Source organism: Saccopteryx bilineata, chromosome 1 (genome assembly GCF_036850765.1).
Source record: "Saccopteryx bilineata isolate mSacBil1 chromosome 1, mSacBil1_pri_phased_curated, whole genome shotgun sequence".
Lineage (NCBI taxonomy): Eukaryota > Metazoa > Chordata > Mammalia > Chiroptera > Emballonuridae > Saccopteryx > Saccopteryx bilineata.
The window spans coordinates 49,270,102-49,297,415 of record NC_089490.1 but is presented as its reverse complement, the minus strand read 5'-3'; the positions used below and the strand labels follow the sequence as shown (position 1 = coordinate 49,297,415).

The window sequence follows — 27,314 nt, the reverse complement described above, 5'->3', positions numbered from 1 at the left end:
ACAATTTTCTTATCAGGACTGTTATAAATTGAAAGCTATTATAACTTTCGCCCCCTCACACTTCACCCCCCAAAAAATGTATATTTATGTGGAGTGACTTCACAATAGAGTTTTAGTGGTAATGACCGTTATTTTTTAAAATGATTTGTACTCATTATTTAAAATGTTAACGATGAAGAAAATAACAAAAAAAGAAAAAGAAAAGAATATTGCTAAGCTTTTGTTGTTTAGAAATAACTGATAGCTACCATTCCAGATACCTCTCGGTACATTTTAAAGGAGATTCTAGATAGAAGTACTTTTATAAGTACAAAATTTTTCTGTAACGCCTTTCTAAAAATGGATTACATTTCATTTTACTTGATTTTTAACAGAAGAAAAAGAAACTAAAATGACACTCAAGAAATTGCTAATTTGCAGAGAAATATTTTCTTCATGAGATAGTCATTCTTAAAAGATCCCTAAAGGCAAATAAGAAAGATTATCTAAAACCTTAATGTGGAGCCGTTATCATTTACAGTATGTATCGACATCGCGCAGCATTTTGACGTACTGCTATGAAAGATAAAGTAATCGGAACACTCATAACCCAAACCATCTTCACTTTCCCACACCCCAAGTCTTAGTAACTAAGATGACTACTTTACCATCATCGAGGTTTATAAATTTAAATTGGTTCTGCAACCAATTTAACCTCTCTGGCTTCCTGGACAGTTTCCATCTGTAAATGGATTTCGGGCTCACTCTCAAACCTCTCCCACAGCTGTACTTTCCAGAGGCCTCTGTTTTGACTTATCTTTTAGTCAGCTGGAATCTACCTTCAGATGATTGTTTCAAGAACAGCTCATCCAAGCTCCTGAGGGCTTGGCTACTAAAAAGAAAACTACTTCTCTATTCACAACACTTCTGATATCAGGTGTGTAGGATTTTTTTTTCCTCCACATCAACCACATTTCCAATTCTCCAGACACCAACTGGGTGTCCTACAATTCAGTTATGACACTGCCTGGAGTAGGTACAGACCTCACAGGTAAAGAGCTCAGTCTGCAAGATTATCCCCCACTGCAAGTGCCAGTCACTGTCCCAAGCTGTCATTTGTACTTCTGACCAATCAACTATAAAGTGGTGGTTCCCAACTTCTATGGCTGCCACCAGAGGGACAGGCTCAAAATCACCCAATTCTTTTTATTTTTTTTCCCACAGAGACAGAGAGAGTCAGAGAAAGGGATAGGCAGGGACAGACAGGAACGGAGAGAGATGAAAAGCATCAATCATCAGTTTTTCATTGCAGCACCTTAGTTGTTCATTGATTGCTTTCTCATATGTGCCTTGACCAGGGGGCTCCAGCTGAGCCAGTGACCCCTTGCTCAAGCCAGCAACCTTGGGCTTCAAGCCAGTGACCTTTGAGCTCAAGCCAGAGACCATGGGGCTATGTCTACGATCCCATGCCCAAGCCAACGACCCCACGCTCTAGCTGATGAGTCCACACTCAAGCCAAATGAGTCCACACTCAAGCCGGTGACCTTGGGGTTTTGAACCCTAGTCCTCTGTATCCCAGGCTGATGCTCTATCCACTGTGCCACCACCTTGTCAGGCTAAAATAAGTGACCACTTGGCATCTATGATTTAGTGTATATCTGACCCTTTCTAGCTGAATATAAATTAGCCTTTCATCTGCACTTGCCTTGCGCACCTTGCTCCTCTTCTGCTTGGCCCCCCTCTGTCTCTCAGTGGGGCTTCTGGCTGTCACACTGAGCCCATCTTCACCTATTACCATCTCATCTCATTTCGGGCTTCAGCCAGATCTGAGTTTCATCTACTTTGGTTTGAACTATTCGATTCTATGGCCTTCGCTTTTTGACAAGTCTCTGTCCCAGACAATAAATAATATAGACTTTCACCCTCCACTCAACAGTTGGGCTTCTAACCAGCATGTGCACCATACCCACATGTACATATACCTTATACCGTCACAGGATCCCCCCACACACACACATTGAACACAATTGCTAAAATGTCAAGTTATTTTGAATCTGTTTGTTTTGCAGACCTCATGATAAAATCAATGGCCTTGGCTTTTAGAGTGTGACTTCTCCATTACAACATAAAAAACTTCATGTTCAAATGACCTACGTCACTGCTATACCTAATTTCTACATAAGAATCTGATGAAAACTCAATTAGTAGAATAATTTATAACTAGTGGTAAGCTTTGGATGACATTTTTCTTTTAAAGGAATTGACTACAGCCTTAGTAATTTCAATATCAAGCCCAAAGAGAGTAAGGAATCTTTTAAAATCACATTAACATAGGGCTGCTAGATTCAGTGAAGAAACATACAAGATACCCAGTTAAATCTGAATTTCAGATAAACAACAATTTTTTAGTAGAAAAGTATGTTCCAATGGCAGTCATGTATTTTATCTAGCAACCTTACATTTCAACAGCCAACTGCACTTACCAGTAAAATGACTTGGACAGGTTTATAGTGAATGTGAATGATTAATGTTAAGATGCCACAAAGAAAGAGTTAGAAATGAATTCTTATAGGTTCAGCAACTGTTTTAGTCTGGCTAAAGTCTACGTAGTGAGAAAAGTGTGAGTAGTGAGATGTCGGCCCAGGAGCAGAACAAGATATCTATCATTGTGCTTCCTCCCTGACCCTTATCACCTGGAGGAGCACAGAGACCGCATCACAGGGCACGGGTCCACGTGCATTTCCCCACGGCACAAAGAAGTCAAATCCAATCATCGATCGCACCTGAAGCTTTTCCATTTTCTCATCCCAGATTCTTTCATGGATGTCTTAGTCAGCTCAGGCTGCTATAACAAAATACAATAGAATGAGTGGCTTCAACAACAGAAATTTACTTTTCACAGTTCTGGGGGCTGGGAAGTCCTAGTGATCAGTTGCCAACTGATTTTGTCCCTGATGAAGGCCCTCTTTCTGATTTGCAGCCTGATGTCTTCTTACTATGTCCTCACGTGGCAGAGAGACAGAGAGACAGAGAGAGATATATTTCTTATGTTTCTTCTTATTAAGGCACTACCTCCGTTATTGAGAGCTCCACCCTCTTGACCTAATTACCTCCCAAAGACCCCCACCTCCAAATACTGTCACACTGGAGATTAGGGCTTCAACCTGAGTTTGGGGAGGATACAAACATTCAGTCCATGACGACAAAGATTTGAGTAAAACTACAGTGTGTATCCCGAGAGATCTGTTATGTTAGGTAACATCATTTCTGACAGTTAAGTGAATTATGGGTTGACACACCTAGGCGGCATCCTCAGGTGTAAATAAAGAAGGTGATCCTTTGAAAATCTGGGCACAATTCACCAACAGCAGGTTTTAAGAAACTAATAAAACTAATATGTTTCCACCTGTCAGAGCTGTTTATCACTTGGAGTTTCAGTTTGGGTGATTGCACTCTGGTAAATTAGCTGACTGAGAGTCCAAAGATTACATCTGCCTCCAGACAGTTCATTCATCACGCTTAGCATTTAGATTTCAGAACAGCTTTCCCACATATTTGCCAAAACGCCAGTGAAATCACCACAGAAAGGTCCCTGTTGTGATCTGCCTAATGCCTTGAATTTTGTCAGTAGCTCCGGATTGAGGTTTATTGGAATATATTAATAACTCACTAATCTTTTTATCTGATAGTTACATTGAACTACTTTTTTAGTTCATAAACACATTGATTTTAATTTTGCACCAAAATGGGAGTGGACTTTAGTAGTTCAATGTGTATTTAACTAAGAAAGCAATGCAAGATGGTATAATCCTGTAAAAGTTATCAAGGTTTAATCCTGTAAAAGTGACAAAACTTTTAAATATCATCAGATAATTACCAAGTTGTATGGTCAATATAAAGTTCAAATTATACATGCATCTCACACCTTTACTCTCTCAAAATCATTTTGCAAGTTGGCAAGTTATTCAGTCAGATCACACATTTTTGGAGAAGCATAATTTAAATTTGAATTGGTAAAACTACCAAAATATGATAACTGGAATCCCAAGACAATCCAACTGAAGAAAATACAAGCTTGTATGACTGGAAGGCAAATAAAATTTTGGGGCCCAAACCCCACAGCTCGTCAACTAGGAGTTCCAGGTGGGCATATAGGATCCAAATCTATTCAATGCCATCTGTGGTTTGCCACCACCCGGGGACCTGGTCAGCTTTTACCACCTAGTTCCTAGATATGCTATGTCTGACTTAATGTAATTCCAGAAATTCAGGGTAACTGGTAGTCTTTCGGTCTCACACATCTAGAAATATTGGGCCTGAATAAAATGGATTCAGGACCCACCTGCTATCTCCCTAGATGTAGACACAGAGCTGCCTGCCCTTTCTGTACCAATTTCTTATTTTTTAAAGTATGACATTAAAACAATCAATGTAAATGTTTTGTTTGGGTTTTTTTAGTTAAACTTAACTTTAATTTTTTTTTTCTTTCTATTCTTTGGGGGAATGCTTGGACATAATGAATTGCTGTCAGGAGCTTTCTCCATGGACGATTCTTTGTCTCCACCTGCTGTGGCCTCTACTTCCTTATCAGCAACTCTACCTTTCTCGACTACATCAAGCATCTTCTCTCTGACCGATCACAGTGCCACGGACATTGAGTCCATTGACCAGACACTACGAATCTCAGGGCTAACCATCTCCACCAACCGTTATTCTGCCAGCAGCCAATCAGCTCTGGAATTGTCACATTTTCCCGCATCTTCAGAAGACATCAGGTTTAGTACAGGCAGCCAAGATGTAGTCCGAGTCTCAGATGAAATGGGTCTGTCTAATACTCCCGCCTTCTCTGAGGTACCAGGATTCAGTGGATATGTTTCCACCTCAGATCACTCCTTGGAGAATTCCTCTCCTGTCCCAGCTTTACAGTATATCACCACTCGTTCTACGACCGCCGCTGCCGAGGGCCGAGAGCTGGTGGTGTTCTTCAGTCTGCGTGTTGCTAACGTGCCCTTCTCTGACGGCCTGTTCAACAAGAGCTCTACGGAATACCAAGCTCTGGAGCAACGATTCACACAGCTGGTGAGTGGGCGCCACTTACAATTCTCTGTGTGTCTCTTTATTTTTTTTCTGTTGTTACTTTATAATATAATCACCGGTTGCCTTGAGCAAAGCAGACTGGAAGAGACAAGCCTCTGAGATAACTGTTGCTGAGGATATTCAGCCAGAGTGTTGAGAGGGATTCAAATCCAAGAGGCAAGTGTAGTCTCCGATGGACACACAAGCAGGCATTGTTGCCCAGCTTCCTGGGAACAAACATCCTTAAGATATTTTCAGTATAGTTCTTCCTAATTTAGTTTTCCCAGGAATAATACATAGTCACTCAAGTTCTAAACTTGAGATTTAAAAGCAATATGAGTAGGCTTTTCCTAAGTTATAATGTCATAAGCTGTTTTCTATCCACCTGACCAAAGAGCTCAAAGCTAGAAAGGTCCAGCATAGATAAAGCCAAGAACTCAGGTGTAAAGACTCTTTTTTCAGTTTCCCTCAAGTTCTTTGATTTTTATTTATTTATTTTAAGAGAGAGAGAGAAGGACAGACAGACAGGAAGGGAGAGAGATGAGAAGCATCTGTTCATTGATTGCTTTCTCATATGTGCTTTGACCTGGGGACTCCAGCCAAGCCAGTGACCCCTTGCTCAATCCAGCAACCTTGGGTTCAAGCCAGTAACCTTGGGCTTCAAGCCAGCGATCTTTGGGCTCAAGCAAACAACCATGGGGTCATGTCTCAAGCCAGCAACCTCAGGGTTTTGAACCTGGGTCCTCCACATCCCAGGCTGACACTCTATGCACTGCACCACTGCCTGGACAGACTTTCCTCAAGTTCTTTTCAAACTAAAATATGCTTAAATTACTTATCATTACTGATCTCTAACAAAGAAAATTAGATTATTATGATGGCATATATCTTTGATTATCAAATATGCCCCAAATTCACTTACATGTTTGTTTTTTTTCTACGTGTGCAATAAGAAATGCATGCACAATAAGAAATACTGAACCCTGTGATACACAGTCAAGGCCAATTAAAGTCAAGTCCATAATGCATATCACAAAGAGTGCAGAATTTCTGAAAATAAGAGAAAAAATATTTGTACATTTTATATAATTTAAATCATTATATAAATTAAAACCACATAAACACTAATTCTTCAAGTGAACTTTAAAGAAAGACTTTGTGTAATTTAAGCGCCCACCACCACCCACAATGAGGTGAGTAGACAATTGGGACAATCTCAAGGAATGGATTCCCAGTGGACCTAGCCCAGGTATATTAATCAGGGTACCTGCTAAGTAGCCATAATGAAGAGATCAAGACTAGAGTAACTTAAATAAGATACAAGTTCATTTCTCTTTCACTTGGTGGGTGGGACAGCTCAGCTCTACAGTGTCATCCAAGGACCCATGTTCCTTCCACCTTGTAACTCTGACAACTGCACAAGTGTTTCCTTATTCACACAGTTAAAGCTGGATCACAGGTACAGTCCTGTTTCCACCTGTGAGAAGGGAAAAGAGAGAAAGCTCAGGGCAAGCAATTTCCTAAGCAAGTGGTACCCAAGTTGCCCGCGTTTCTTTCATCATCCCATTGGTGGGAACTAGTCACATGGCCACAACTTCCTACAAGGGAAGCTGGGAAATGTGGTTTCTAGCCACGCAGCCTCTTTTTCGTGAAAAAGAGGAGAATGGGTTTTGGAGAAAGGAGCAGCTAGCTAGTCATTTGCATGGTAGGTGAAGATGGGGTTCCCACATGAATCGAAAGCAATGTAAGACACAAAGAATGAGTAGGCATAATCATGAGAGAGTAAATTTAAAAAAGAAGTTCCAGACTCGGTGTAAAATTTCATTTACTTTTTTCTACTTTCACAATAACCTTGGGGGCAAGGAGGTTGTTACAGGAATGTAGGTCAGAATCAGAGTCAAAATTCTGGGAGGCCAAAATGCAAAAACACTGGTACATAAAGACACATGCAGCAGCCCCATGTTCATCTCAGCATTGTTCACAAGACATGGAAACAACCAAAGGCCCTTCAATAGATGACTGAATAAAGAAGATGTGGTACATATACACTATGGAACACTACTCAGCCTTAAGAAATTATGACATAGGATCATTTATGACATGGATGGACCTTGATAACATTATACTGACTGAAATATGTAAATTTTAAAAAAACTAAGGGGAGGGGGGATGCATTCAGGGTGACCCTAGAATCTATGTAAACACAATTAATTAAAAATAAAATCCTCATTCTAAAAAAAAGAAAAGAAAAAAAACTAAGAACTGTATGATTCCATACATAGGTGGAACACAAAATTGAGACTCTGGACATAGATATGAGTACAGTGGTTTCCAGGGGGAGGGGAAGAGAGGAGAGGGAGGGTGAGAGGGGAGGAGCATAAAGAAAACCAAATAAAAGGTGACAGAGGACAATTTGCCTTTGGGTCATGGGTATGCAACATAATCAAATGTAAAAAATCTGGAGATGTTTTCTCTGAATCTATGTACTCTAACTGATCAATGTCATCCCGTTAAAATTAATTGTCTAAATTAAAAAAAAATTCTGGGAGGATGGGGACAGGGACAAAATAAAAGCAGGTCAGGGCCAAGCCTGGGAGGTTGCAGCTTGCATCATTGAGCTCCCTGGACTCAGAGTTGTCCATTCATGAATGAGTGGCTTACTTTCAGGGCCAGGAACAAGACAGACATTGCTGAGTTTCAAACATTTCAAGAAAGGGGTCTTGGGTGGCTGTGGCTCACACAGGCAGGTATGCGAATCACAATGCCCTGGGCATACCTTTGATATTATTAAATTATAGTTTGGAAAACATCCTTAGTGAACCACTTTTTTTCCCCCTCATAATTCAGATAAGAGCACCGAGGTACAACACAGTGGTTAAGTGTCCCAGTGAAGGTCACACAGCTCGTAAGGGACAGTTCCAGGACTGACTGCCAGTCCCTGCTTTTCCACACCGCGTCTGTGTTGACCATGAAACATATCCTGCCTAAACAGACAAGCTGAGGTTTAAGCCATTGTTTATTTCAGTAGGTCGTTTCAAGTTGGTTGCTTCCAGAGGGATGTCCCGTTTACACAGATGTAGGGCAGTCTGTTCCTGGGCTCAGTTTGCAACATGTTTCTATTTACTTGGATTTAAACACACACCAAAAATAAAAACAAACAAACAGACAAAAAAAAACCCCACTGAACCTGTCATTCCTGCTTTGCTGATACCATTGGCCTGGATTTTTAAAATCCTCTGTTCTCACAATTCATTATGAAGAACACCACTGCCCATCTATCTCAATACACAGATAGAAAGGTGGAAATATGGGACATAATCGCTGCAAATAAATTATTAAATAATGGTGTTCTGGTTTCATGTTAAATCCAAAGACACAAAAATAAACAAATAGATAATAAGGAATGGAAAGTTATGCCTCAGATAATGAAAAGTGAGTATAAATGGAATTTGTAGCAGCTGTAGCACAGTTTAAAGTAAACATCTTTTATTTTGCAGCTGGTTCCATATCTAAGATCCAATCTTACAGGATTTAAACAACTTGAAATACTTAACTTCAGAAACGGGAGTGTGATTGTGAACAGCAAGATGAGGTTTGCCGAGTCGGTGCCCTACAACCTCACCGAGGCTGTGCATGGGGTCTTGGAAGAGTTCCGTTCTGCTGTAGCCCAGCAGCTCAGTCTGGAAATAGACAGCTACTCTCTCAGCACTGAGCCAGGTAAGAATTCAACTCAGAAATATGCAGGAGTTTGGGGATTTTGTTTATTTGTCTAAGTTTGCGGCTCAACTTTAAAGTCACAAAAATAAAATTAAAATGACACTTGCTAAAATTACCTTTGGAAGCCATAGATTACCATATTAGAAAGTTAGGGTCCTAAAACATGTAGGTTCAAGTTTTCCTACATCAAAAAGCAATGAACATGTATACCTTTTGCTTCACAATCGAAAGCTTTCATTTCCCCTCAGAGCAAAACTTTTGCAGTGCTTAAGAGATTATTTTTAAAAATATCGCCCACAGCCAAGCTAATTTACATTCTGCTAAAAGTCAAAAGCACGTTCTCAGTGAACTGCAACAAGCTAGGCGGTCCTACTAGACACCTGCTGTTAACTGTGGGATTCAGGATGAAACTGGCAGCATTCTGAGGGAAAAAAGAATCCCCATTAGACCAACATTCAAACTTGGTAAAAAGCCACTTCACCCATCATAAAAGAAAGAAGAAAAATGTCCCTTCCCCTTGAGTACCCCCATCAGCTCCTATTGCAGATTAAAACAAAGAAGAGTTGGATATGAAGAAAATTCTTAATAAAAGACATGGGGGCTCAGCCCAAAACTACACACTAGAAAGGAAACATTTTTTCTGATAATAAAGCATAGTGTAGGTAAGTGGTAGGATTCAAATAATTTAACAACCAGTTTTCTGTCCTCATGACCATTTTAAATATAAAGAAATGATATACCAAAAGGTAGTTTATTTCATGCATTTAATACTTAAATAAGAATAAAAGAGGTATACAAAATGAGATTATGAGTTTTAAAATATTAATGAAAAAATATTAAATAATACCTGACAAGAAAACAATAAAACTGTTTTTTAAGATATTTCCATATTGCTTCTTTTTTTTTCCTTTTCTTTTCTTTTTTTTTTTTTTTTTTGTGTCAGAGACAGAGAGAGAGAGACAGAGAGAGGGACTGATAGGGACAGACAGAAAAGGAAAGAGATGAGAAGCATCAATTCTTCTCTGTGGCATCTTAGTTGTTCATTGACTGCTTTCTCATATGTGCCTTGACCAGGGGCTACAGCAGAGTGAGTGACCACTTGCTCAAGCCAGCAAACTTGGGCTTCAAGCCAGCGACCTTTGGGCTCAAGCCAGTGACGATGTGGTCATGTCTATGATCCCACACTCAAGCTGGATGAGCCTGCGCTCAAGCTGGCGACCTTGGGGTTTCAATCCTGGGACCTCAGCATCCCAGTCCAACACTCTATCCACTGCACCACCACCTGGTCAGGCTCCATATTGCTTCTTGATTGACGTCCTCACTTGCAATTTTTTTCACCTATGGACGGAATGAACATTACCACAGGTGCTCAGAATATGCTGTTGCACAGATGAACATTAAAAAAAAGTAAGGAATGTAAATTTGTAATTTCCACATTGGGCGGCTGCCCAGGAGCCCACCCTAGAGAGAACCCTGATTACAAGTGCCATTTTAACAACCGGTTCCCCAAACTCAACAAAAAATGAGGTCTCGGTTCTGCCGCACTGCTGTGAACTGGCCGAGTCCCACCACCGGTGTAGGTCCCATTGTAACCAGCTGTGCTCAGATTGGGAGCTATTTCCACCATTAGTTTCAAAATTCTATTTTCTAAACAACTGAAAGAACTTTTTGTTTTTGCTTTGTTTTTTCTTTTAGTTCCCTAGAGTGCCAGGAGCCAAGGCTCCAAATCCACTGCCAAAGCAACCTTCCAGGCATATTGAAAACAAAGCTTCCTAATAGACTATGATTGAGTAAAGTGAACCTTTAACATCCTCTCTGTCATTTTGTGGACTAACACCGAAGGCAGAGGAAAAGGCCTTGGGCGAAATCCAAACAAAAAGGCTCAGTTGGGAGACACTTATCTTTGACAGAGCAGAACTTTGTGCAACTTTAAGAAAATTGCCTCCTGCCTTGTGAACAGGTTCATTAAAATGACAGAGTGCCCAGAGGCACTGAGCCCGGGAGTGTTTACTACCGAACTGGGTGGCTGAGTAAGCCCTCTGGCTCTCCTAAGAAATCAAAGACCTCCTAAATGCCTGTAAAATACCGCCTCTGCCCCTGGAAACTTCCTCAGAACTAAGAAGGAACCAGGGGTCCTTACCTGTTGAGATCAGGAGACCAGTTTCAATCAATTGAAAATGATAACAGGGACCTGTGTACAGGAAGAACTTGGAAAGCTTAAGGGAGGTGAGGGTCCAATCCCCTCCCTTTTTGACTCCCTCAGAAGCTCAGTTTACTTAGAGACCCACCCAACCACATGAGAAAGTAAATGTAAGGAGCTCCCTTGAGGCAGGGGAGAGCCTGGGGGGCTGCTGTGGGGACAGGCTTTTCGTTGTAGATACCACTTAAGTAGCGCCTTAGAAAGAGGCCAGGTGCTGCTAGTGCATTGCCAGGACTGGGTAAGGGACCCAGGTGACACTGGCAAGGGCACAGACCAGCAGCCTTAGAAGGTCATGAATGTGAATCTGATGCGCCAACGGCAGCTCTCCACTTCCACACCTGGAAAATGGAGATGGTGACAGGTGTGAGGATGAACTAAAATAGTAAGAGTTGTCCCTCAGTGTCTGTGGGGAATTGGTTCCAGGACCCCCAAGGTTATCAAAACCTAAAGATGCTCAAGTCCCTTATATGAAATGGCTGTCATAGTGTTTGCATATAAACTTGCACATCCTCCTGTATACTTAAATTATCTCTAGACTACTTATAGTACTTAATACAATGTAAATGCTATGTAACTAGTTGTTATACCATATTATTTAGGGGGAAGAAAACAAGATAAAAGGGCTGTATATGTTCAGTACAGACATAAGCATGGTAGGCCTACCTATGTAGACAGAGTACACATCAGCAACAACATAACTTGTTTTTCAAGTATTTTCTATTCAATGTGAGTTGAATCTGTGGATGCGGAACCGCAGATATGAAGGGGAAGGGGACTGTACTTACAATACTTATCATAACAACTCAACAAGTGCAGTTGATTAATAAACATTTAGTTAATAGTACAACATCATTATTAACTTGATTAACAATTCATGGCCTGCTTAGAGTACCAATGAGAACAATAAAAAGTTCCTGACAAAAAATTTGTGTGAAGGTTGGAACTGAAATTATTTTCACTGATTTCTTGTGAGAGTTCATCTGTGTAGCTTCCTTCTAAGAGGCCAACAGAATAGAGATGAGATAGTGCTAATATCAGCTCCAGTCCCTGCTGGAGCCAAATTCCTGCTGAGCTACTCAAAAAGCTCCCCTAGGCTGCCTAGTATATATTGTAGGGTAGCATGCCTAATTTATCATTTAATGGTGGGACAATAGGAGAAAGCCAAAGTGTGCTGGATAACCTGAGAAATTACCTTACTCTATTTCTTACCAGACACTTGGAGAGTAAGAAATATGAGTTCTTAAAAGGGGGTGAGGGGTTCTCGGGTTATGACATAGTTCCATCCCTACAACAGTGATTGTAAGGCCAGTGGCCATGGACATGAAGATTCCCATTGAATTTGAGCAGACAATAAAGGAACTGTGAAGCCAGAAAATGGTGGGCCATGTCGTTTATTAGAGTCTCGCAATGGCAGATGAGCAAGCAGGCATGGAAAACCGCTTCTCTCTCCCTCTTTCTCAGGGCTGACCACCGAACAGGCCAAGGGAAAAAAATCCCTTCTCCAAAAAAACAATAGCAAAAAAAATGGCCCTCCCAATGATGGCAAGCAATCCACAATCTACAATCTGCCTCCCTGAGGGCAAGCACCTGCAGCCGTACAGAGACTGTAAACACGGAGTGCTGCCCGATCAGCACCAGCAGGCAAAGGGCAAGCGAGCAAGCCTAACACACTTGGTTGCCCAACATTCCACCTCTTTAGGGTTACTCGCTTCACAGTCTATACATGACAGGTGTCTTCCACAATGATCCCTGTGCGAGGAGTGAGGTACATTACATAAACAAACTGACTACAGCAACAGCACAAGTTATACAATTACAATAATTACAAAGGTGCCCTTCTCAATATCTCTTTGAGCACTCTATCCAAGGTGCTCATTAGAAGCCCATCTCTAGCCCCCTACCCCACGATAGGTGAGAGGGCCTGTATAGTCCAGGGCTGTGTCCATGGAACCGCAAAGTGTCCTTGGTGCATCTCTGCAACTGGATGAGAGCAGCTTCCCAGTGCAGGGGGGCCTCCACCGGAGCTGCCCCCCTCCTCCATCAGGGTCTCTCATATTGTCCAAAAGTGGCATGTCCATCCAACAAGGGAGCTGGTGCCCCGCCTCTGGTCACATTCTAAGAGTCCATTAGACCGCTCAATGATCAGTCCATGACAGACAGCCCAGCTGTCTGTGCAAAGCACCAAGGTGAAGGTCCGTTACAGGCAACTAGGCATACGGCTCTTTATTAATGGACCTCAGGGCCTTTCCATAAGCGCTCTGTCCACTGCAACAAGCCCCATCCAAACCCCTCAGCAAGCTTGCAGGGCCTGGCAGGGTGAAACACATTCAAGGCCTGGGCCACCTTGATAGTTCTCTTATCTGTTGCTGCTGCCACTGCAAAAAAACAAAAAAAACCTATTATCTTCTAATGCCAACACCTGCAGCACATTAGAAGGTTATCCATGGATTGTCAAGTTCACATAGGGCCTCAGTCCTCCCTGCTCATTCCTGTTAGGTGGGTCTCTCAGCTGCCACCAAAGCCCTAAAAGGACTTTATTAGACCTACCATCCAATTTCTCCCTCTCTGCCCCAGCCACAATCAAATCTACCCACATCTGTGTTCAGGTAACCTTTACAGGCCCATTTCCCTTGTTAGTTGGGGGGGGGGGGCAGCACAGGCAGCAGCCCTCACTGTTTTATAATCCCATGCTGCCCCAAATCTGCTACCATCTGCATAACCACATTGATGGGCTACCCCACAGAAGGGCCCAAAAACAGCTGATGGGGCACTGCAGAGATGAGGGTCCCTCATCCCTGCCATAAACACTTCCTCATCTGGCCCACAGGACCTCGGTTGAAAGCAGCATTCTTCACACCTAGTTCCCGAAGGACCTTGGTTAGCTCACTATAGCACTGCCCCTGGCAAGTCTCCAGCATTCTGCCAGACTGTGTGAATGGCAGCCATCAGCATTATAATAGGGTGTGGTTTCCTGGGTTGTCACTGCAGTTCTGAAGATGCTGCTTAAAGAAGGAGTGCATGGTAATGGTGGCTAATTTCTCCATCTCTGTTCTGGAGAGCATGATGCCATCCACCCCCTATGTCCCACAACTGCAGCAACCAGGCTACTAGAGGCTTGGTAGGTTTCTGCCTAAATTGTACTCCCAACTCCATCAGCTCTGCCTGGGTGTAAAGACAGACCACAAAGTGCTCCACCACCTGCAAAGGGGGTTGTGCCTGTCCCTGAGGGACTCTTGGTTGATGGGTTGTCACCTTCTGAGCAACCACGGGCAGGGCTCTGAGTCTGCAGATGGCAGCTTCAGCCCGAACTTCCACCTCAAAGGAGTCAGAAATATCTGCTCCCGCTGACTCAGAGCCATTCTCCTTGCTCAGATGCAGCTCTGTCTTTTGCACCTGCTTTGGCTCCTGAGGCTGCTAGCTCTTGGCTTCAAGCTGAGACTCAAGCTCTTGAACCTACAGTTGTTCCTCCAACAACTGCCGGTGCCAATGTTCTTCTTTCAGGGCAAACTGGAGCTCACGAACCTGCCACTCCTTTTCCAGAGACTGCTCCAGTTCCAGGTGCCATTAGTGTTCAGCTCGCATCTCACACTGCAGCTTTCAAGAGCAGCTGGCCTCCTTCTCTAGCACTCACTCCCGTTCAAGCCATTGTTGCCACTCAGTCTGTAGCTCATCCTGGAGCTATCAATCTCAGGCAGCCTCATGCACAGGGCTCTTGGTTTCATCTTACAGGGTTGTAAAAAATACCCAGCCCACAGTCGCCAAAAGGAGAGCCATCAGGAACAGCCACTCCTCTATTCTACCCTTCAAGGGTGTTGGTGGCTCCATACCAGTCTGATCCAAATCCTGCTGACTACACCAGATGTAAGGCTGGTGGCTGTGGCCACGCTGGTTCACAATGGATTCAGACAGTAACAGAACTGTAGAGATGGAAAATGGTGGGCCATTTCATTTATTAAAGTCTTGCAATGGTGGACAAGCAGGCAGGCATGAAAAACCACTTCTCTCTCCCTCTCTTTCAGGGCTGGCCACCGAACAGGCTGGGGGGAAAATTTCCTTCTCCAGCAAACAATAGCAAAAAAAATGGCCCCTCCCAATGGCAACAGGCAATTCGCAACCTACAGTCTGCTGCCCTGAGGGCAAGCACCTGCACTTACATAGTCTATACACACGTGGTGCTGCCCCGTGCTCATGCACCAGTTAGGCAAAGTACAAGCAAGCAAACCTAACATACTTGTTTGCCCAAGAGTGATGTACCCCGAATTTTGGTGTAAGTCAAAACACACCCTAGCCTAAGTCACTTACTTATCCTAACACAGTTGTAAAATAATAATCTGGAACATAGAAACAGAACTGAGCCACAGAAAAAGGAAAGGGACATAAATATACTGTACTGCACACTGTACTGTAGTAACAGAAAAACATTTGCACTTTTAACAGTCCAAATGGCGTAGGTAAGTGTCCTGGGGACGCCAACTCCCTCACTCATAGGCCGCGTTACTGCATATTCTTCTGCAGCAGGCAACCAGTTTGCCCACATAGTCCATAAGTACAACACTAACAGCATAAACTGAAACACTTCTCAACTTTTCTAAGTTTTTATGGAAATGAGCCTTGTAAACTCAAAACATTGTATGTTGAATTGTCATCACCTGAGGACCCCCTGTACATTGAAAAGTCATAGAAGGAATGAGTGAAGGAATGAGTGGGAGAGGTCTGCCAAGAAATGAGAGGAGTGACTCAGCTGGGACAAGAGTGTGCCTGAACCAAGGGCTGAAGGACAGCCGGATTGAAACGCCAAATGTGGATTTCTACAAAAGATAAAGTAAAACAATGAACTAATTTCTTTATACAAATTAAAATAGATTAATCCAATATCCAAAAGGGTTCCTATTTAGAGTGATAAGCCACTGTGCCAACCTCCCCCCAAAAGTGTCTCTTCCAATCAGCATGGAGAAGGGGGTGCGAGGTATAATAAGCAAGCAGAGGGGGGCAGGTGAGGTTTAGAGGGGGCTTCCTGACGCACAGCAAGGAATCCTCGTTAAGTTATTTTAGCAAAGGCAGAGAGTAGGGTCACCCACTTATCACCAGCAAGTGCTTGATGATTCAGCCTTAACCGTCTTCTATATGCTTAACACAAAACAGTAAGTGGTCATCCACCATCATATAACACGTTAATATGACAGTCTGTCACTGTCCAAAGACTCTCCGAATATGACCAAAGAGGGACACCTTAGAATGATGCTGGGATCAAAGCTATGCCTTATTCATTCAAAAAGACTACCTAGTGAGCATTTTCTGATATGACGCACCTGATTGCAAATTCCTCTGAGTCTGGGAATCATGGAAGGATCTCATAATGAAGAAAGCTCTGAGCTCTCCTTTAAATTCCATTTCACTGAGGCCAAGCGCCTAAACAGAAGAGAGAATGGAGTCGTAGAGAATATATACAGAGACTTCTAGCCCTCTGGGCTGGTCCTGCACGGTGAGACTGCCTGTGGTGGTTGGCGGGGTGAGAGCTGAGTATCCTGGGCAGCCACAAAGACAAGCAACACTGCTAAAGAAACACATGTTCACAGGCGTTTGTTAGAGAACATCTCAAAGGGTGTAGAAACAACCGTAATGGGCCCTTGGGGCAGGGGTGAGTGAGTAGACTCAACTCTGAATACGGTAGGTGGGAAGTTATAGCCCAGCAGCAGAGTGGGGAGCCGGTGGATAGAAAATTACTAAGAAACATCAAGTATATGGGGGGGATTATGGATAAAAATGACCTAAAAGATTCTTTATTTAGCAAGAGAGACAGAAACAGAGGGACAGAAAAGGACAGACAGACAGGAAGGGAGAGAGATGAGAAGCATCGATTCTTCATTTCAGCACTTTAATTGTTCATTGCTCGCTTTCTCATATGTGTTTTGATGGGGTTTGGGGGGGAAGAACTACAGCAGAGCAAGTGACCCCTTGCTCAAGCCAGCAACCTTTGGGCTCAAGCCAGCAACCATGGGGTCATGTCTATGATTCCACACTCAAGCCAGCGACCCCGCACTCAAGCTGGATGGGACTGCACTCAAGCCTATGACCTTGGGGTTTTGAACCTGGGTCCTCAGCATCCCAGGCTGACACTCTACCCACTGTGCCACCTCTTGGTCAGGCAATATTTTTTTTTCTCTCTAAACAAAAAAAAAATCTAGAACATGACAGCTATTTTGCTCCTAATTTTTCAGTGTTACTGGATGGTCCAGATTTTCTCCTTTTGGCGGTATATTGGAGTGTGAGCTGTCAGGGTGATAGGCAGTTCAGCTGATTAAAATGTCTTTCTGGTACAACCAACCAGTGCAACAAACTTATCATGCTGCCTTTCAGGTCCCTGGACCCTGAATGAAGATAATTACTTCAGGTTCCCAGAGAAAAAGGACTCAGATTCCAGTTTACACAGGCCCTGACAGCCGCTGGTGCGGTCTTGTCCAGCATCTAAGACGGGCTGACGCAGCATGCCCATCCCCCAGCATGCAATAAAGAACTCTGAGAAGCGCTGATCATCAAACCACAGATAATACCAGAAGGTCATCTTAGCAAACACAAGAAACCTCCCTGATTCTGGTGTGATCTTGCCAGTATTGAGTTCAACTCATTGGCATTAGTCCAATCTGTGGAGAAAATTCTCCTTGAAAGAGAAGAGAGGAAATCTTTAGAGAGAAGTGGAGCAGCTGCTGGGAATACCCTGTCAGGAACGGAAACTTAGCTTTCTCTCCCCCTGGGACAGAATCCCAAGAATCTATCCTTGGAAAAAAGGAAACGGCATCTTATCATTTTAACCTTGCTCCAACCAGGATGGCCAAACACAGCAAAACCGAGTTTCTGGGTGTCTTATCCCTTGGCTTTTTTCTTACCACTTTCTTGGGAGAAAAAGGAGAGCAAAACTAGAGCTACATGACACTGGAGTGTCTCCCACCTCACGATCAATTCCTCCCCCGAACCTTCCACCCATCCCACCCACCTGCCAGCCACTGTCCCTAGCTACCCCTTCCTCTCTCCCAACTCTTGTCAAAGAATAGCCGTAAAACTATGAAAAGCATGATTATAATGCAAGTAGATAGTAAACATATGTTAAAGTTTTATTTCATTGGTAAGGGAATTGTTAGGGTGACGAATCTGATTTAAAGGGGATATGGAAACAGGAATTTTATATAGCCAGAGAACAAAGGAGAATTATGAAATAAGAAATATAATCATTGTATGTTATAAATTTTCTATACTATAACTCCTAACTTTATAGAGTTGTAAAATGCCATAATCAATAGTAAATAAGTCAAACAAAATTATTGCCTCCTAGGGTAGGGCTCAGCAAAGTGTTTCTTAAAGAGCTAGACAAGTAAATATTTTAGGCTTTGTGAGCCAAAAGGTAAAATGGAGGCTATTTTGAGGGTGCTCATGTAGACATTTAAAAACCTAAGGGCATACTTAGTTTGCCGGCTACAAAAGTGCAGACCGCCCACTGGGTCAGCCCACAGATGGTCCCTGTTTACTAAGGGACCCATTATTGCTCTAGTTTGACATTGAAGGTCATGTGGTCAACTTTTCTCCTTATTTCCAAATATTGGATGATTTTTCTTAAATCGTCAAAGATTTCTCAGCCTCTTAGTCCCTATGGCCTTTATCTTTGCTGCTTAGAAAACTTAGACAAGGCCCTGGCCGGTTGGCTCAGTGGTAGAGCATTGGCCTGGCGTGCAGAAGTCCCGGGTTCGATTCCCGGCCAGGGCACACAGGAGAAGTGCCCATCTGCTTCTCCACTCCTCCCCCTCTCCTTCCTCTCTGTCTCTCTCTTCCCCTCCAGGAGCGAGGCTCCATTGGAGCAAAGATGGCCCGGGCGCTGGGGATGGCTCCTTGGCCTCTGCCCCAGGCACTGGAGTGGCTCTGGTCGCAACAGAGTGACGCCCTGGAGGGGCAGAGCATCGCCCCCTGGTGGGCGTGCCGGGTGGATCCCAGTCGGGCGCATGCGGGAGTCTGTCTGTCTCTCCCCATTTCCAGCTTCAGAAAAATACAAAAAAAAAAAAAATTAGACAAGTAATTAATTATACAATCACAATCTGAGTCTCTGTTCATTCCTATAGTTGGTAAGCACTTACAGATTATCTGTGGACAGTCAGACACTACTGTAGACACCAGAAACCAAAGGTTAATTAAGTCTACTATCCTTGCCGTCAAGGAGCTAAACGTTTACCAAGAGAAAAAGGCACATATACAAAAAACCGTAATAGAGTCTGCTAAGTACTATTATCAGGATATGAACAGTAGTGTCATGAAGCAGTGGAGAGAGCAGTTAATTCTGCAGAGACGCGGGGATGTCCTCGCAGACTTCCTACACAGACAGCAATATTGGGTGTGCGATTCCTTGATCTGTGATGATGGTGGGCCCAGCAGAGAAGGGTGGGAGGAAAATGCAGACATTTCCTGGAGTGGCAGGGTACTTTGGTTATTCCACTGTAATAGCAGCGTTGGGTACAAAGGAGGGAGATGTGGGAGCTCAGCCCAGAGGAAGGCAGGGCTGTACCAAGCCGGCTCACTTAAATTCAGGTTGTCTAAGACAGTGGTCCCCAACCCCCGGGCTGCGGACCTGTACCGGTCCGTGGGCCATTTGGTACCGGTCCACAGAGAAAGAATAAATAACGTACATTATTTCTGTTTTATTTATATTTAAGTCTGAACGATGTTTTATTTTTTAAAAAAGACCAGATTCCCTGTTACCAGTCTGTCTAAGACTCACTCTTGATGCTTATCTCGGTCACGTGATACATTTATCCGTCCCACCCTAAAGGCCGGTCTGTGGAAATATTTTCTGACACTAAACCAGTCCGTGGCCCAAAAAAGGTTGGGGACCATTGGTCTAAGAACCCCTGTTCAATCTATTTGCTTCCACTAGGTGTCCTATTTTTCCTTTCTTTCTTTGTGTGTGTGTGTGTGTGTGTGTGTGTGTCTGTTTCTGGTTTTTAAAGTTCAACTTTAATAAAATTTGGTAAAACTCAAAAAGTCTTTAAATTTAATACTAAACAATTCTTAGAGTATTTTCAAGATTATAAAATAAAAACGTAAAAAATATATCTTACAAAGGGTACATAGATAAATTTATTTTTAAAATGTTTTAAATGCAAAAAAAAAATAATAAGCTATCTTGAGGATATAAAACACTCCAAAAATATGTTTCTCAGGAAAACCAGTTTTACAGAAATGGACATCAGGTCAGTTGACCTCCAGTCTTTAAAATAGGTGTCTAGAGTCCAGAGCTGAAAGTATGCATTTGAGAAAATACACATTTCAACTACACCAGTCGAAACCAGAAAACGGGTTTAAAAAATGGCCCTGGGCAATGTATAACGCCAAGGAACAGGGAAATAGGATGGAGCTCTGACCCTGGCCAACCTTCCTGGGGAAACAGAAGGACCCTCTGTGCCACGAGGCCAGAGAAGATGCTGCAGAAGCAGGAAGGGAGCAGCGCGGGAGAGACAGCTCAGCAGTTTCTGCAGCTGTGACTGCACAGTAGACGGAGGTCATTAGAACCCTCTGCACAAGCAACCTAATGGAGTGGCAGGGGCGCAGGCCAGGTCCAGTGAGGACGGGATGAAGTGGGAAATGAGAAAATCAGCATGCCCTGTCCACCCCTGTTTTACAGCTTGGAGGAGGCACCTACCCTCCCTCAGGGACTGGGAGACAGAGGGCACTATTTGCTTTGATGGTTACATCTCAAAGGAAGGGCGCTCAGGTCCTGGAGTCGAATAGTCCTGAGTAATACTGTCAAAAAGTTTAGAAAGACAGTCACATCTCAAAGGGGCAGAGAATAAATTTACAAATACAAGGTTTCTAAACAAACTAACTGCTATAAAAAAGGGGGGGCGGGGGGAGTCAGGGACCTAGAGTCTGGAAGAAGCCTGTGTAAAGCTTTGTCAAGCGGAGCGTAAGGCTGTGACAGTCTTGGTCAGAGGATTTAGCATTCCTTTCTTATGCCTCAATTTTATTATATTTATAGGCAATGCCCAGACAGGCCAGTAATTTAGTTCCATTTCCAAACTTTGAAACAAAATCCAATCAAGTGATTTTCATTTATTCCCTTTGGCCTAATGTCAAGGTGGAAAAGCAGTCTGTGATAGTTAAGACTGGGAAGGAGGAAATAGTATTCCATTGCTAGTTCTGGACTAAAGAGAAGAGACATTTTTAAAATTCTCGTGAGACTTCTAGTATCAATCCACACTCCGAGCCGCATCTGGATGCCTGGATCTGTCCTCTCGAAATGAGGGCTGGCCATCACTTAGGCCAAATAGCGTCTGCAGAGGCTCGGAGGACAAGGCGCACGCCGTCATTACTGCATGTGAGTTGCCACTCATCTTTTGAAGACTCCCTGAATAAATCAACCAGTGACATAAGAAATACAAAACCAATGTCAGCACTATCTGTGATTTATCAACTGAAAAACCAAATGAATCACAGCTTGTTCGGTATTCTGCCAGCACCTTTGGCAACTAGAGTCGTCTTTAGGCTGCTGTAAATTTTCTCAGAAGTATGCAGGGCTTTTATTCCAGTTAGCTGTGCGGGTTGCAGATTTAAAATATGCAAAACTACTTAGTCTAACTTATTCACCTCTTGAATTACTAAGAAGCCACCTTAAAAATGGGCAGAATCCAAGGCTGGTAAATGGTAAACACTGAAATTATCGTCTGGCATCTAGGGTGCTTCCAGCCAGAATGTGGATAAACAATCATTTTCTCTGGAAAGCTGCATAAATTGTAAGACTCCCATTTAGTCACCAGTTCTGAAAAGGTAACTGTCACTCATCACTAAAAAATGTTACTGTCACTCATACAATAATGACAATAAAAACAGTAATAGCTACTATTGGCAGTATTTTTTCATCTTAATAACTCCTCAAAGTAGGCATTATTAACCCTGCCGTTGCACAGTTGAAGAAACTGCGTTTCAGAGAATTGTGAGTAACTTGACCTCTCACTGGTCACACAGTCACCACGTGTTGTGGCTGGAATCCAACAGCAGTTTTGTTCGCTTCTTTCAACTCCTACCTACTTGCCTTTTTAGAAAAAGGAGTCTTATCAACCTTCCCACTGGATATACAGAGGCTGTTTAATCTGTTTAGAAAAGGTGACAACACACCTCAGTTTAATTCATCCTAAATGAATTGTTAGGTTCTACATTAAACCAAGTGGAATTTCCTATAATATTTTGTCATAGTCTTAGAATGCCCCCCCTAAAAACAACTTCACTCTCAGAAACAAAAGTCCTAAACTTCCAAACGTCCCCTTTATAAGTATAGTTGGCTCTGCTGGGAGTGCTTCTTCCCAACTGTGGCAGTCGCGAGAATTCTCCCTCCAGGAGACTCTCCCAGCCTCTACCCTCTCCCTTCCCCGACCTGTCTCCTCTCTCTCTGGCCTGGCCCCTAGGTTATACCTCTACTGCCCTGTACCTCCTGGTGCATCACTACGGACCTTCTGTTAATGCCTGTTTCCATTAGGGGGCCCTAGTACTGGCTGTACTTCCAGGTACCTTTCTCCACACTCCAGAGTTTTGTCCGGTGCCCTCATCCCACACCTGCACGCGGTGCAGCTTCCAGCGGATGCTGCTGGAGCCCTCCTTCCTCTCCTTAACACAAACCCTCCACACAAGTCGGGGCCTCGGCCCAGCTCCAGGGCCACCTCCCACAGCCCCGTTTGTCCAAGTTCTCTCTCCCTCTGATCCTGGGACACTCAGGCCCTCAAACTAATGTACCCAAAATACCTAAGTTTGGCAGGTACAAATAATGACTGAGAGTGGAGATAATTATTCAACCTCCCATCCAAAGCAAGATGTTTTTTGGGTATTCACACACCCACTCATATAAGAAAGTGTTACTGAGATCCTATTCTAAGCAGTTTGTGGTGGTTGTTCTTGAGAATGATGGAAAATTGAAATGAAACCCAAAGTTTCACATGTCACATGCCCTTTTAAATCAGAAAGAACTCCTATTAATAACTCTTTCAGCTCCCAAATGGGTATTAATCTCCAATCACACGCATGGTGCTATTGAGTAATTATTCTCCCTCTAATCCTCCCCTTCAACAATAAGCCATAGGCAGAACATTTTGGCCAATAATAAAATAACATAAAACAACAAAATGTCAACTTAAATGTAGATTTTTTAAGTTGTTCCAGTCACCGCATGGTGTCAGCAGCTCTCGAGGCGCCTGCCTTTGTTCCGGCACAGCACCTAGAAGCGGAGATTTATTTTTGAATCTTAAGGGATATCACTGAACACCTGGCTTAAATACCCCTTTTTACTGAAGGGAAAAATGAGACCGAGATGCTATCCTACATTCCCAAGGCTACCAGCAGTTGCTGGAAATCAGTTGCGGGGTGTGTGTGTGTATGTGTGTGTGTCCTCATCCCCCCCACCCCACCCCACCCCACTCCACTTTCCTGGAGGCTTCAGCCCTGACAGCAGGGATGAGTCTGTTCACTCCCTCTGCAGCTGCAGCCAAATCCCAGAAGTTTCTCGGGATTTGGGAAAATACACCCACTAGGACTCCGTGGAAGGTGAGGTCCCTTCATTACTTCTCAGATAAACCCTCGGTAGAGGGCCATATTTATTCAAATTACTAAGCTAAGCACCAAGCACTGTATTAAAGTGATATTGATGCCTTGAGGAGGGAATGGACTGACCACCGCTGCCTTAGGATATCCTGGGCCCCAGACCTGTTTGCCTTTGTTACTATTAATTAATAAAAATATTTAAAATGATATCTTATGATTATGTTGGTACAGAGATTAATATAACCCAGTTTGGCTTGTATTAAATGTTTTCGTCTGATTTTAAAGGATTTAAGACATGTTGGTGAGCCCCTTAAAGTGTGGTGGGTTAAGGCTGGGTGTCCTGCGCACTGCAGATTAGCACTGAATGGGGTTGGATCTTGTAGGTTTGTCATTTTCTGATGCTCCAGGCAAAGAAGTGATCCCTCTCCTCCTCCCCACCAGCAAAAGCACGACCGACCGACCACAGGCCGTGGTTACAAGTGCAGGAGGGGGAGGCGCGGCCACACCGCACCTGCCCACCACCTGGGGCTGAAGCCCCGGCGGCCGGGTTTGTCCCACCGCGGATTCGTGGGAAAACTGTTCCCTGCACTCCGGCCGGCGCGATGCTCGGTCTCGCTCAGCACCGAGTGGGGAGGAGCACAGATCCGTCTGTCTCAGAACTCCGGAGCCCTAACTCTGCCTATTTGAAATAGGAAAAGGTGATCCAGAAATTTCCAACACATTTCCCGAACCAGACAGACAGACCTGATCTGCCGTGGTAATCACGCAGTAATAATGGCTCTGTCAGCTGTCCCCTGGAACTGCTTCTGCCACCGCGCGAGTTTCTTCCAGACCAAGCTTTCCTTCAGCAATGCGCACCGCACGGTGGTTTTTGTGAAGACAGAAATCAGTTAGGACTTAACATTTTATTCCCTAAATCTATTCCTACCTTTTTTTGCTATTGAGCGCCATCTAGTGAACACTAGGCTTCATTACATTGAAATGAAGGTCCACAAAGACCCAGGCTCTGCAGCTCACGTCAGCCCAGGTGAAGCCTGAGTTGCAGGCAAACCTGGCTGAAATCTGCGCTAGGACGGGACCCAGTCAAAAGAGACGCTGCCCCCTGGCCAACACTTAAGTGTTGAGAAGGAGATGATGAAAGAATAAAGGATGACAAAGAAATGATAAGTAATTATAAGAGGTCAGAAAAGCAGGCAGCACAGCCTCAAGGATATAGGGCAAGTGAAGAGGGGGAGGGGCTAATGAACTGTTGGGACCAGAAAGGAGATTTGAAAAAGACAGTCTTAGACCATCAGGAACCCATGATTTCCCTAAACCTATGCACTTCTTTTTTTGTTTTGTTTTGTTTTGTTTGGGTTTTGTTTTTGTTTTTTTTGGTATTTTTCCGAAGCTAGAAACGGGGAGAGACAGACTCCCGCATGCGCCCGACCAGGAACCACCCGGCACGCCCACCAGGGGGCGACGCTCTGCCCACCAGGGGGCGATGCTCTGCCCCTCCGGGGCGTCGCTCTGCTGCGACCAGAGCCACTCTAGCGCCTGGGGCAGAGGCCAAGGAGCCATCCCCAGCGCCCGGGCCATCTTTGCTGCGGGAGGGGAAGAGAGAGACAGAGAGGAAGGAGAGGGGGAGGGGTGGAGAAGCAGATGGGCGCTTCTCCTGTGTGCCCTGGCCGGGAATCGAACCCGGGACTTCTGCATGCCAGGCCGATGCTCTACCACTGAGCCAACCGGCCAGGGCTCCTATGCACTTCTTGATGACCAGGACCATAGTCTTTTAAACTGTAATTGTAAACTGCCTCACAGTGCTCCCTGCAGGCAGGGGACATGCATTTAAATGTTTGCTGATCTCATGATGGAGAGCTGAGACCCTTTCCTTCCTTGGCAAACAGGGAAGTCACGACAATGATGGAGAAAAGCCAAACGTTGTGAACAGACATACAGGTATTAATCTTGAGTTACACTTACTAGCTACAAAGGGCTTTAATTTTCTCATCTGTGAAACGAGGTCAGCGATATCTACTTTGGATAATTGTTGTGAATATTAATGTAGACTTGTTTCAAGTGCCAAGCACAGTACCAAACACAAAATGACCTTCCATAAATGTGACTCCTGTTTATACAGTAGCCATCCTGATCCTCAGTTTCTCTTTCTACAGTTTCAGTTACCCACAGTCAAGTGTGGTCTGAAAATATTAAGTGGAAAATTTCAGAAATAAAAAATGTATTGAGTTTTCCTGACCTGTGGTAGCACAGTGGACAAAGCGTGGACCTGGAACGCTGAGGTTGTCGGTTAGAACCCGGGGCTTGCCTGGTCAGGGCACATACAGGAAGCAACTACTACGAGTTGATACTTCCCGCTCCTTCCCCACTTTCTCTCTCCTCTCTCAAAAATCAATAAAATCTTTTTTTAAAAAAAACACTTTTTTTAAAAATTTCATGTTTTAAATTCTGCACCTTTCTGAGTAGCATGATAAAAATCTCGAGCCATCCCTCTCCATACCTCCTGGGACATGAATCATCCTTTTGTCCAGGGCGCCCACGCTATACATGCCCCCACCCTGTCACTTAGTAGTTGTCCTGATTATCACATTGCTTATTGGAGAGAGGCCACTTCACATCACTTTTATATTAAAGCACATTGTTATAATTACTCCATTTTATTATTAGTTATTTTTGTTCATCTATTCTTGTGACTAATTTATGTATTAAACTTTATCATAGGTAAGGATAGGAAAAAACAGTGTCTATAAGGTTCAGTATTATCCATGGTTTCAGGCATCCACTGGGGGTCTTGGGACATAGTCCCTTGGAAAAGTGAGACTACTGTATAAATAATTGTCATTTGCTCCTGGTGAAGGTTCAGTAGCATTATCCTGGGGCCACATCAGGGACAAGGCCTAAAATGGAATGGCACTGATGCTGTGACTGCAGGCAGAGTCCACAGGGGAAGCTAAAGACTAAGCCAGGACCTCTGGGTGCTGGATGGGCCCAGACCTCTCCCACCACTTGCTGACAAGCAGCTACTGACACGGCTGGACTCTCTCAGGCCAAATGCCCTGGGCTGCCTGTATGGGGAAATTGTCATTTGAACCGCAGAAGAGCTATCCAAATGGGTTAAAGACAGAAAATTAAGTGACTTTGTCAGCAAGCAATTACAGTAAGACCAGAGGGTGCCCCTAATTGTTGTAGGTGTTCAGTGGATGTGGTAGAGGTTCATAGAGAAACCTTTCCATAGTGCCCACCAAAAAAATTATATATTGAAAGAGGATTTAAGCAAATTCAAAAAGCTATGGAAATTATAGGCTAGTCTATACACCAGTCATGAGGACTTCACCTCCTCAAATCCACACACAACTTGATTATGACATGAAAATATTTTTCTAGAAAATGGCATCAAATTGTTCTCCTTTTAATAGGCTGTTGATCTCACATTTCCTTGTCCTTCCTCTTTCCATGATACAGACCAGGTTCAGAATGCCACATTTTAGGTTGTTGCCACATAATGTTTACATTATTAATATTAACCAAATCAAAAGTTTTCCAAATCAAAAGAGTGGGAAATTTAGGCTAAGCTGTTTTTTGCAATTCCTGGGGATGCATTAAGGAAGAGGCAGATAGTTGTACGGCCTGCACATGAAGGTGCCCATCATTCCAAGGACAAATGTCCTTGGGATATGACAAAGGAAAAAATGATAACAACACAGGGAAAGCTTTCTTAAGAAATTTCTATGGCTAAACTTCTATTCACTGTAAAGTCACTGTCTTGTCTTTCATGGGCTTC

At 43.6% G+C, this 27,314-nt stretch overlaps 1 protein-coding gene across 4 annotated transcripts in view; it reads left to right on the top strand.

Annotated features, from left to right (window-relative positions):
• IMPG1 (interphotoreceptor matrix proteoglycan 1) overlaps positions 1-27,314 on the top strand; it is a 138,711-nt gene that overhangs the window by 99,262 nt on the left and 12,135 nt on the right. For 3 of the 4 annotated variants that reach the window (XM_066253907.1, XM_066253894.1, XM_066253901.1), the window contains 2 exons: positions 4,511-5,058; positions 8,553-8,772. In XM_066253907.1, the coding sequence (XP_066110004.1) occupies positions 4,511-5,058; positions 8,553-8,772 (768 nt within the window). Of the gene's footprint in view, positions 1-4,510; positions 5,059-8,552; positions 8,773-17,329; positions 18,787-27,314 lie in introns of those variants that run through there. The other variant, XM_066253916.1, reaches the window with a different exon arrangement.